Source organism: Panthera onca, chromosome D3, assembly GCF_046562875.1.
Source record: "Panthera onca isolate mPanOnc1 chromosome D3, mPanOnc1 haplotype 2, whole genome shotgun sequence".
NCBI lineage: Eukaryota > Metazoa > Chordata > Mammalia > Carnivora > Felidae > Panthera > Panthera onca.
In genome coordinates, this window is record NC_138350.1 from 20,304,953 (window position 1) to 20,317,643 (window position 12,691).

Genomic DNA, 12,691 nt, shown 5'->3' on the forward strand with positions numbered 1-12,691 from the left:
TAACAAAGGGTTGCAAGAGGGAGGGGGCTCTGTCGGCTATTGTAACGCCTTTGGCTTTTGATCCGAGTGCACTGGGAAGCCCTTGGAGGGTTTTGTGCACAGAAGTTTCATGATCTGACTTCTATTTTCAGAGGGTCACTCTGAATTGCTGTGCTGGAAATAAACTATATCAAAGGGCAAAAAGAGGAAGCTGAGAGACCAGTTAGTGGGATATCACAACAATCCAGGCGAAAGATGAAGGTACCTTCATTAGGGCTGGGACTGGTAGAGGTGATGACATATGGAAAGATTTGGGATATATCCTCATAGATCTGACATTAATTGGTTATAAATGGCAATATGGTAATAAAAATTATAATGATTTTTATCTAATCCTTTCTGTGGCTGGCTAACATAATCGATCGGGAAGCACAAGATCAAAGATGGGAGTTCAATTCCCATGTGACCCCTGGCCCCTTTGAAATCACATGCTACTGGTCATAAAGGGAATAGGCAAAGGTAAGGATGATCCTACTTAACTCTATTGGCCTGACTAGAAAAAGTCTGAGGAGCCCACACTTTCTCCAAGAAGCTACACATTCTAGAATATATTTATGTAATTGCGCACTTGCATACCAATTAAAGAGAATAATTTTGTGGGCTGTTCAGATGCTTCTCACATATGGCAGCTTGGTCGTGGAAGCACAAATTCATTTGTCAATAAATGTGCTAAACACTGTGGGGAGAAGATGAATAAAGATAAATTCTTTCAGTCTAGTGCAGAGACAGACATAGAAACAAACAGCGGGATCATGATATGCCAAGTAGTACAATTAGGTTATGCATATGGAACGATGTGGAAACATGCCTAAAATCTCCTAGGAAGGCATGGGGAGAACCGCCAGGGAGGGCTTCAAAGAGAAGGTATTTTGGGGGTTGAATCATAAAGACTGAGTTGATGAGGTGCCTGGGTAGTTCAGTCGGTTAAACGCCCAACTCTTGGTTTCAGCTCAGGTCATGATCTCATGGTTTGTGAGTTCGAGCCCCGTGTTGAGCTCTGCACTGATAGTCCAGAGTCTGCTTGGGATTCTCTCTCTCCCTCTCTCTCTGCCTCTCCCCGGCTCATGCTCAGATGCTTTCTCTCTCTCAAAATGAATAAATAAAAATAAAAAAAAAAGACTGAGCTGATGTTTGCCAGGCAGAATCAGGGTTGAAGATAGGGTGAAAGCATATTCTGCAGGGGTGCTAGTTCATGCAAAGAAATATGAGGACAAAGATCTTTGGAGGAGCCACAAGCAATGGCTGGAATATAACACATGCATGTATCATAACACACATGACAAAGGCAGCTCTTACTTGCTGACTGTGCCAGGAACCATTCCAAGCACTTTACATGGATTATCACATTTAATATTCACACAAATCCTCTTCACAGATGATGAAAGTAAGACACATAGAGGTAACTTGGCCTGAGGGCCTCACTGCTCATTAGAAGTGGAGTTAGGACTCACATCTGAAGAGTCTAGAGCCTGAGTTCTTTCTGTATACAGTGATGTGTGGAAGTGGTGGCCAATAAGGATGCAAAGGCAGGCAGCAGATGGGTCATGACTAGTGTTACAGGCCATGAACCACGGGAGGGTTTTATACGTGGGAAGGAGGGACTGATCAGATTTGTATTTAGAAATATCTCCTTGGTGACAGTATGGAAGATGAATCAGAGGGAGCAGGGACAAAGCAGGAAGACCACTTAGAAAATTGCTGTCATAATCCTGGCCAGATATGGCATGGGTCTGAACCAAAGCAGAAGCAGTGAGAATGGAGGGGACAGGCCAGAGTCAGAAGAAAGAGGGAACAGAAGAGGGAGAGTGGGTAGGGGAGCCACCAGAGATGATTTTCCTTGTCAGTATACTGAGGATGAGGTACTTGGGAGTTATCCAAGCAGAGAGGTCCATCAGGTGCATGGACCTATGGCGCAAGAGTCCAAGATGGAGAAGGGTGAATGAGAGATCCAGGTTGCACCAAATGCTTTTCCCATGCATGTGTACCAGGGAATCTTTAGCTCAGAGGACTCCATGATGGTGTCATTAGAAGATCTTCCACAACCATCCCCACATAAGGATTCTTTGAAACTTCCCTCTCTTCCTCAAAGTAAATTTCAAAATTCCAAAAGACTCATCTTCCGAGGAATCATCTGGTCTACCTAAGCTATCCCAGGCCCAGAACCACTCCAGGACTAGTCAGGGTAAATCCTGGTGCTTTTACCATCTGCACCTGTAATCCCTCTGCTTCAGATCAGCAGTAAAACTAGCTCAAACTGTAGTGCTGTGAGCCCAAGAACAGCCCCTCCTCGGTACAACTCCATCCCACACAGCCTAGGAAGCTCAAACTCTGGGTTCCTATAAAATGGCTCTTTGGTTTAGCAAAATGGAAAGATTGCCTGTGATACAAGAGTCTGGCAGCCAAGTAACATTTTAAGCACCCCAAGTGCAGACATAAAATGCATCTTATCACCAAACTATTATCCAATTTGTCTTCTCATTTAAAGAGAAATAATAAAAGAACAAAAGAAACAGAGAAAGAGGAAGAGAAAAAAGAAAGAAAGGATGGAAGGAGGGAAGAAGTTAATTAATGACAATCCTTTAGGGATTCTCTTATTGCCAACCAGTTTTCAAGACTTAGCTACTGACCTCTAGAAATATTGTTGGATGAAGCAACCAATGAATGAAGGAACAATTCATTAACCAATTTCATACCACTTCACTTTCACTATACCTTCTTTAAGCTAAGTTTCAGAAACGCAAGTTAGTTATAGAAAACTAAGACATAGAGCAGCAGCCCCATATCCACCCCCAACTAAGTTTTAATGTTTTTTACACTCATGTTGAACAATATCTGTCCTTTGAGGCTTTCCAAAATCTGTCCTTATTCATCCCAACTCCTGTTCCCCTACATCATAAAGATACTCTGAATGGTGTGGTCTAAATGAGGAACAGCAGTCTGAGTCAGGACACCTGGCCACAGGCTTGAGAGATTCAATTAATATCTCTATACCTCAGGACATTAAGTTGCCCCATGTGCAAAACATACTTAATAGTATATGCCCTCCTAGGATGATTGCATGACATGGTAGATATACATGGTCTTCCAGAAAGCATGTAACCTGTGTTAGTGGAAGTCCATTCTGTCCCTGCCTCCCTGCCTCCACCCAGAACCTTCACCTGCTACCTCTCTAGGTAACCAAATCCTACGGCTTCAAGCCTGAGGCGCATGCCCACTTCTCGAAGCTACAATGCCACCGTTCTCCTTCCTGATCTCACAACTGGAACCACATTGTTCCCCTCTGGGTCTCTCCTGATTGTTTATGTATCTGCTGCTGGGTAAGCCCCCCACTAGCAGAACCAGAAGCTCCTCCAGAGCAGAGGCTACTCCTGCTGTCCCCAGTGTTACCCTCGACACCAAGTTCATTAGGGGCCCACGGTCACGACTCACTGACAGGGTGATGATGAATGTGGCTTGACCAATGTGTTCTCAGCTAAAAACGTAACGTGCAGCCCATTTATAATTCCATGCATTATACAGCACTGCTTCTAAATAGGTCACCCAAAATTGTGGCTGAAATGATCCCAAAATAGACATGGACCTGCTTTTCTGGTCCCTGTGTCGTTTCTAGATGTAAGCCTGCAACTCTGAGCATCCCAACTCTGTTACCTCTTGGATTGGTTACCTGCACCACTGTTGCTAAGCAGGCTGACAGAAAGCTCTTCTGTTCCACTGAAGTTCAAGAAGGACATGCTGTCACCAGGCTGGCGGGAAGTGCTGTGCCTGCAGAGAACAGAGCCCAGCCACCTGGCTTAATGCAGAGCATTACCTCTTTTATCCTGTTCACCCCATATCCCAGGAGTCTCGATCAAAAACAGCTCTGAATATCTAGCTACACAGGTTGGCAACAACTGGGAGCCATACCACAGGCTACTGGACTTCAGTGCTTGGTGTCTGTGCCAGATCTGGTCTCCTGTGGCCTGCTTGTCCTGGCCTGGCACCTCAAAAACTGCTTTCCCACTGCCATACTGGATTGCCTGCCCTTCCTCATCCTCAGCTCCCCACTGCTAAAACAGACAGGAGGCTATAAAGTGAATGAAAAGAGGTACCAAGTGAGCTGACAAAGAGGGTCATGTCCTGCCCATATCTCTCATCCATTCCACGGGATGTCGAGATGATTGAAAAAGGGGCCAAAGAGACTGCCCTTTGCAAAGTGTTTCCTAAAGCATCACAGGAACAGTGAGGCCAGTTGTATCCCCAGCTCATGTCTGTCAAGTAAGTGACTTTATTCCTGCACTGACTCTCTTGGATGCTTTCTAATGCATTCAGAACTCTGGTTCAACAAGAGTTGTTTCTATAAACACAGGCCTTGATTTCCATTGCTTTTAGCAGAAACAACTTCTAAACTCAACAGGGGGATTTCTCGGTGGCCAAAATGACAAAAGTCACAGACTTCCCAGAACACACAGCATGAACAACCTGTCTCAGCACTCATTTTCACTCTTGGCTGAGGTTTAGACAAAACTCATGTTTGAGGTTTACAAAGTGTGCTTTGAACTAAAGCTAAAGCAAGGCCTAGGTAACGTGTGGCACAGCGTCAGGCTGTTTGCTTTGCACTTGGCCCAGTGAAAGGGATGGAACTGACAAAGGAAGGGCTTGATCTCATACTGTCTCATCAAGTCTTGTAACCATGACATTTTATAAGCAGACTGTTCTGCCATGGTTCTGGGTACCGCAGAGTTTCTCAAGGTACTTTCTGGAGCCCTATGCACATCCTCACCTTCCAGCAGCTTCATGATACGCTAACTCCAGCAGCTCTGCAGAGGAATGAGTTGGGTCCCTCTGCCCGCTGCCCTGCAGCTCCGCCATATTCTGTCGGGTCTGGTGATGGATCTGGATGGCCTCTCCGGATGGTCCTACCCAGACAAAGATCCACTGAGCATCATTCCCACCCAACAGCTAGTGCTTTGTACTTAGCTTTACTCTTCCTTCTTTCCAGCTGCTGAGACGTGGGCGCTGGGAGAGACCGGAAGGAAAGCACACCAAGGGTAATATTACACATGTGATCCTCCAGCTTCCCAAAAGAACATCTCCTCTTCTAAGCAGGACTCATCTTCCTGTGGGGCCTCACATTTGTCACCCTGTTCAGCCTAAAAACACTTCAGGAGTCTCTGTCTCATGCATGTCAAACTGAGATGCCATAGAGAAACACTGAAGTACAGGAGTAGAGGGCACCTCCCAGAAGGAATGACACAAACTAAACAACAAGGAACACATGAGTGAAACGTCAATGACTCTGTTAATACATAAGACGTTGACAGCTGTGACTCCAAGAAGCAGAGGATGCGCAAGTGCATAAAAGACATCAGGTGGGTGGGAGAGAAATCACAATTAGTCAAGTCTATTCAAAAATGCTTCCTGGGGAAGAAATTTCAGAGGTGAGTGTTTGGCAAGGTTAGTAGGAATGGAAAAAGATGGCACTTGGGCAGAAGAAATAATATGTGTGAAATCTCAAATGTGGAGGAGGCAAAAGGCATGCAGGAGACCACCAGATGAGCATGGGAAAGAACAGAAGCTCTGAGGATGGGAGCGAGGAGATGCAAAGTTGGGGAGCCAGGCAAAGGAGGGCCTCAGCTATCAGCAGACTGGGCAGGCATGAGGACGAAACAGAGGAAGCAGGACCAGAGAGTCCTGTTTTAGTAAAGTGTGCCCAACGGTTGGGGGCAAGATGAGCTGGAGGCCATGAAAGACACATCAATGGTTCTCCTAAGAGAACTCGAAGGGAGCCCATAGGGATAACAATGTAAAGAAAGAGACAGTGGAAAGAAAAAAATCCTGTAATTATGACAGGGATAAGGGGGGCAAAAAGGAGTTTGGGAGTGACCCCCAATTATGGCCTACACAACCAGATTCATCTCTCATCGATTTAACTTTTAACATTAAAAGCAAGTGGAAAAGGAAGTAACTAGACATTTTCAGGCATTCAGCGGGCTGGCTTCCATGAAAAGACCCTGGAGTTTAATGCATCTGTTCCTTCCCAGCCCAGTCAGAGCCCATTAAGCTGAAGTTAATTTTAGCCACAGCTTTATAAAACCGTACTGTCATCCTCTGTAGGAGAAAACACAGATCAAAAAGGACAGGCTAGGAAAAACAGTGGATTGAAGAAAATGTCTTTTTAAGTTTTGATTGCTTTCGAACTTTCAAAAAATGGAATCATACAGAATGCACTCTTATGTTGGGCTTCTTTCATTATGTCCATAAACTTAAACATAAATTTGGATGTGGTTGTAGTTCATTCTCATTTCTGTATAGCATCTCGTATTTAAAAAAACCACTTATTCTATCCTTTCTCTTTTTTTCAACTTATTTGAACTAAAACAAAAACAAAACAACCAGCTCACCCATTTCTCAAAAATTGTGTTTTTTTTTTTAGTTGTCAGAGACTCCTGAGAAAAAACAAAATAATATAACTTCTGTGTATTCAAGACATTAATATCACTATCCAGAGAGAGACAGGAGAGGAAGGAATGAACAAGGATAAGCAGCATTACTCTTAGGAAAGAAAGCAGATGACAAAGTACAGTCCCTTTCAAACAGAAGAAAAGCCCTTAGGTTTACACAGTCACTTCCCAAGTGTGTCCTCAAGGATCCCCACAAGAACCCCTGGGGTAGGCAGAGTGGCAATGGATAGCTCCATCTTAGAGGTGGGGCACCGGAGTTGCAGAGAAGTTGAGATTCTTAACTGAGGCCACATGGCTGGTTAGTGACAAGGACCAGGACTAGCAGCTCCCAGCACAAGGCTCTTTCCTGAGCAACCAACTTACCCACAGGAAAAGTGTGCATCCAGCGCCTTCTGTTGGATGTGAGCTTCATGGGCATTCGTGACGGGGCAAAGGGGTTAATCAGTGCCCGCTGGGGTGTGTATCCCCCAGGTCGAACATGCAGCATGGATTCTGCGCTGCCTACATGGAACCTTCCCGGCGCACTAGAGTCTCGCTGTGGTGGCTCCATCATGTTCTCCAGGACATCTGTCAGTTATTGTGGAGTTGAGGCATAAAGAGAAAGCACAGAGCCATGGTGAAACCAGGACTAGGCAATCAGCCAAGGCTGACTAGAATCTTGAACGTCATACATGTTAGGGAGTGAAAGAAATAAGTAAAATCACCCAACTATAATGAAATGAAACACTGGGTTTGTTTACTTTTTAAATACTTGGGAGAAGGAAGTTCTGGCTCCTAAATTACTGGCCCAATAAAGCCACACCAAAACCTGATGGAGAGAACCACCCATCACCTAGAGACCCTGCACTTTGAGCTAGATGCAATGACTTGAGTTGCCTCCCTGGGAGATAGGGTGGGTATATTCTATATGTGGGAGGAACGATAAAAATAGATATTTGGTGTCCAGAAGGGCAGACCCTGATAGAGATAGCCAGTGTGTTCATTAAACCCATTTGATTTTCCTCTTAGGCACATGAGACTATAGTTTCTAGCCCCTCTACGCTGGGGCCAAATAACTTTGTTCTACCTCTTACACTTTTGGTAGGAATGCAAACGGGTACAGCCACTGTGGAAAACAAAATGGAGATTCCTCCAAAAGTTAAAAATAGAACTACCCTATGATCTAGTAATCGCCATAGGTATTTACTCAAAGAATACAAAAACACTAATTCAAAGGGATACATGCACTCTTATGTTTATAGCAGCATTATTTACAACAGCCAAATTATGGAAGCAGTCCAAGTCTCTAACAATAGATGAATAGATAAAGAAGATGTGGTATATGTATACAATGGAATATTATTCAGACATAAAAAAGAATGAAATCTTGGGGTGCCTGGGTGGCTCAGTTGGTTAAGTGTCCGACTTCGGCTCAGGTCATGATCTCATGGCTCATGAGTTTGAGCTGCACGTAGGGCTCTGTGCTGATAAGCACGGAGCCTGGAGCCTGCTTTGGATTCGGTGTCTCTCTCCTTCTCTGTGCCTTCCCCCCCCCCCCCCCAAACTAAATAAACATTTTAAAAAATTAAAAAAAAAAAAAAAAGAATGAAATCTTGGCATTTGCAACAACATGGATGGAGCTAAAGAGTATAATGCTAAGTGAAATAAGTCAGAGAAAGACAAATACCATTATTTCATACATATGGGGAATTTAAGAAACAAAACAAACAAGAAAAGGGAAAAAGAGAGACAGAGACGAGACAGAGAGACAGAGACAAACCAAGAAACAGACTGTTAAGAGAACAAACTGATGATTACCAGAGGGGAGGGAGGTGGGCTGATGGGTAAAATAGGTGATAGGGATTAAGGAGTGTATATTTTGTGATGAGCACAGAGCAATTTATGGAATTGTTGAGTCACTATATTGTACACCTGAAATTTACATAACACTGTATGTTAACTACACTGGAAATGCCATGGCATGGCATGGCATGACATGACATGGCATGACATGACATAAAATAAAAATAATAACTTCGTTCCAAGCAATAGAACACAGGTGGAAATGGCATGCTCCAATGAAGGCCTGGACCACAAATATCTCTACTCATGATCTCCATTCTCTTTTCCCCTACTGTGCTAACTTTGGAGACCAGTGCTAATGATCATACCATCCCAGCCTGGGGCCCTGAATGACTGGGTGGATCAGAAACCCCTCCCACTGACTCAGTGACCTGGATATAAGTAAGCAAATATTACTGTGTTTAAAAAAAAAAATTCCTGGGAGAAAAGAATGAAGAAATGGATGCATCCAGCATTGACCAGGCAATGAGGTGGCATGACATACAGACTCAACCTGTCTTGTCCAACGGCAGACAGGCTCCCATTATAGAGATGAAGGTAACATGCTACATAACCTAAGTGGATCAAAGAGCTAAAACCCACAACCAGCTCCCCTGGTATGCATCCCACGTTCACTAAAGCAATCACCCACATCAGAAAATGGGTCCAGCAGATGCAAATTCCATGGCATCAAGGAATATGTCTTGTTCACCATTATTTAGCCAATGCCTACCAAAGAACCTGGTATATAGTAATAGCTAATTCCTTAAAGCTGATTTGCATGCAAGAAGGGAACATTCAGATATCTATGAAAGCTATATTTTTCACTGTTTTATTAAAATTTATTTATTTATTTACTTATTCTGAGGGAGACAGAGACAGCACAAGTGGGGAGGGGCAGAGAGAGGGGGAGGGAGAGAGAGAGAGGGAGGGAGGGAGAGAGGGGGAGAGAGGGAAAGGAAGAGAGAGGGAGGGAGGGAGGGGGAGAGAGAGAGAGAGAGAGAGAGAGAGAGAGAATCCCAAGCGGGCTTTATGCTGTATGCTATCAGCACAGAGCCCGATGCAGTGCTCCAACTTACCAACTGTGAGATCATGACCTGAGACGAAATCAAAGAGTAGGATGCTTAACTGACTGAGCCACCCAGGCACCCCTATTTTTTCACTGTTAATTAATGAGTTGATGCTCAGGTTTACCAAATAAAAAAGAAAATGGTCTAGTTAGTTATCATGAAAATAAAAGGAGAAAATCCAATTTAAAAAAAGATAAGTTAACGCTTTGAAAAGGATGAGAAATAGGACTAAGGGATAAGGGTGCCTGGCTGGCTCAGTTGGTAGAGCATGCGACTCTGTCTCAGCATCATGAGTTTGAGCCTCACATTGGGCATGAAGCCTACTTAAAAAAAAAAAAAAAAAAAAAAAGAAAAGAAAAAGGACTAAGGGATAAAGTGGGTCAAAAATACATATAGATTGCAACTACCTGGATGGAACTAGAGGGTATTATTCTAAGCGAAATTAGAGAAAGACAAATATCACATGACTTCACTCACATGAGGAATTTAAGATACAATACAGATGAACATAAGGGAAGGGAAGCAAAAATATATAAAAACAGGAAGGGGGACAAAACATAAGAGACTCTTAAATATAGAGAACAAACAGAGTATTGCTGGAGGGGTTGTGGGAGGGGGGGATGGGCTAAATGGGTAAGGGACATTAAGGAATCTACTCCTGAAATCACTGTTGCACTATATGCTAACTTGGATGTAAATTTAAAAAACAAATAAAAATTTTTTTAAATATATGTTATAGAAAAAAAAAATATGTATAGAGGAAAGGGGAAATGTTTTCTATGTTACATTGGGTAGGTAGATGGGTGAGACCCCCTAAACACACTAGAGAAACAGTAAACTAAGGGCCTATAGATTGTACTGCCTTATAATATTCTAGTGAATTGCTTTTTGGCTTTTCCAAAAAACTCCCCAATATCACTAAAGGACACTGAAATCAATTCTACTATTCAGATAAATTTTTAAGAAAACTATTTTCAAAGCTACTTTCAAAGCTACAACATTATCTCCTCAGAGATCTGGCTTTTAGAGCAACAAGGGTTTTGGAAGAACTAACGTTTAGTGTAATTTAGCTTTTGTTACAGATCCTACTAAGAATATTTGCAGAAAAATGGGGATAACTGTCACACGAACTTAGAAATTTCCAGAAAGTGGGGAAATGCTAACCTACAAATTTCAAATGTATTAAAATTCCTGAGTGCTGAAACTAATTAAGTGACATAGGTGATATACTATACTCATGTCATTAAATATCTGCTCCTTTCTCTTTTTTTAGCATTTCCTATTTATACTTTGAACCAGTTACAAAACAAGCAAAATTTTTTCTATAGTCAAAAACTATGCCCTTGGCATAGTATATATGGTGCTGGAGCTGATGGCTTCACCTTCAACACCCTGGGTCATAGAAAACATTCCTCACCCTTTGGGAATCCTTCCAGGAGGGCAACAGGGGGCAGCTATGTGTATACAACATTCCTAAGTCAGTGATCAAAAGTCAGGAAGGCTGTGCTTCCATTTATATAACATCCTTGAAATTAACAAAATTATAGAGCAAGAGAATGATCAGTGAGAGTGTGTGGCTATAAAGGGGTAACACAAGACAGCCCTGTGGTGATGGAATAGTTCTGTATTTAATTATGATGATAATTATAAATAAATAAATGTACACATGTGATAAAAATGCATAGAGGAGCGCCTGGCTGACTTAGTCATTAGAGCATATGATTCATGATCTCAAGGTTATGAGTTCAAGACCCATATTGGGCACAGAGCTTACTTAACAAATAAATAAATTAATTAAATAAATAAATAAACAAACAAGCAAACAAACAAATATGGAATGCCTGGGTGGTTCAACAGGTTAAGTGTCTGGTTCTTGATTTCAGCTCAGGCCATGATCTCATGGTTCATGAGACTGAGCCCTCTCTTGGGCTCTGTGCTGAAAGTATGGAGCCTGCTTGGGAGTATCCTTTTCCCTCTCTGCCCCCACCTCAAAATAAATAAACATTTAAAAAACAAAACAAAACAAACTGCACAGAAATACACACACACAAATGAGTGCATGTAATACTAGTGAAATCTGAATGAGCTCTGTGGCTTGTACCAATGTCAGTTTCCTGGTCTGATGTTATCTATAGTTATACAACATGTTGCTATGGTGAAAATGAGTGAAAGGTACCTAGGCCCTCCGTGTGTGTGTGTGTGTGTGTGTGTGTGTGTGTGTGTGTGTGTGTGTATCTGTCATTTCCCATGAATCAATAATTATTTCAAAATTAAAAGTTTTTTAAAAAGTCAGGAGGTACCTGTAGACTCTAGCTGCAGGTGCTGCTGGATGGCAGAATAAGATACAGAAAAAGTAGCACCTGTACTCCCTAATGTGAGCCGGGTTAGCAAGTTAACTGTGAGGAGAAATCTTAAAATACAATATGGGACTGAGGCTGTTTTAGGCATGACACAAATGGCAATGATAAGAAAATAAGCAAACACCTTTGACCCTAGGCCTAAGAAAAGCTCTGCATTAACATATGGAAAGGTATATAGTTACAGTGAAGGGGGAAAAAGTGTTAGAGACAAAAATAGTATAATATACACATACGTACATCTCAGGTGACTTATACACTTTGCACTGGCATGGAAATAATAAGATATGGGACTTATACCCCACATCTGGTCACATTCCCTCCCATCCCCTGCTGCAGGAAGAGAGCTGTCCCCAGCTCTGCCCTGCTGTGCCCGTTCTTCAGCCCTCTGACCTCGAGTGCTGGTGTAGCCCAAGGAACTGCTGACTTCATACTGGTGCAGGTGGGGGTGCGGGATCATCAGGATGTTGGCACTCCTGCCCAGGGAGCTGTCATCAGAAGCCTGGCTCCGCACTTCCTCAGTGGGCAGTGTGCGGCTGGGCAGGGAAGGGCTGGATGAGACATCACAGGAGCTGGCGCTCTTTCGATTATGACTCTCCCGCTCTCGCACAGATCTGACAAGTGAGAAACAATGAGTTACCAACAAGCAAGTGATGGTGCCCCACCTAGAATTAAAGCACCAAAACCTGTCACCAGCCCAAGCTAATTGGGAAACCAATAACAAAAATCCCCACTGTGTTCTATGAGTGAGAAATAATGTAGGGGGTATTCCCCCTCGACCAGCTTGAGATATTGCATAAGAACTGACAGCTCGCAATTGGCCCAAGTCCTTGGGTCATAGCTGTAAAGGAGTCACTATTCCAGTCTAACCCTACTTGATCCCACCAATCAATCTCATATCACTGAAAATGGGGCAACTAGACAGGATATGATATGATCCAAGAGAAAGTACACAGCCACCTCA

The 12,691-nt window shown here is 43.1% G+C and overlaps 1 protein-coding gene across 10 annotated transcripts in view; it reads right to left on the reverse strand.

Annotated features, from left to right (window-relative positions):
- Window positions 1-12,691, reverse strand: part of DEPDC5 (DEP domain containing 5, GATOR1 subcomplex subunit) — a 127,164-nt gene that overhangs the window by 63,150 nt on the left and 51,323 nt on the right. For 7 of the 10 annotated variants that reach the window (XR_009604170.2, XM_060612608.3, XM_060612612.3 and 4 more), the window contains 4 exons: window positions 12,121-12,341; window positions 6,843-7,046; window positions 4,799-4,934; window positions 3,704-3,801 (listed from right to left, as the gene is read on the reverse strand). Coding sequence is in view for 9 of the 10 variants with exons in the window: in XM_060612608.3 (XP_060468591.1) it covers window positions 3,704-3,801; window positions 4,799-4,934; window positions 6,843-7,046; window positions 12,121-12,341 (659 nt within the window). In the remaining variant the exon portion in view is untranslated. The remainder of the gene's footprint in view (window positions 1-3,703; window positions 3,802-4,798; window positions 4,935-6,842; window positions 7,047-12,120; window positions 12,342-12,691) is intronic. The other 3 variants (XM_060612614.3, XM_060612615.3, XM_060612613.3) reach the window with 1 other exon arrangement.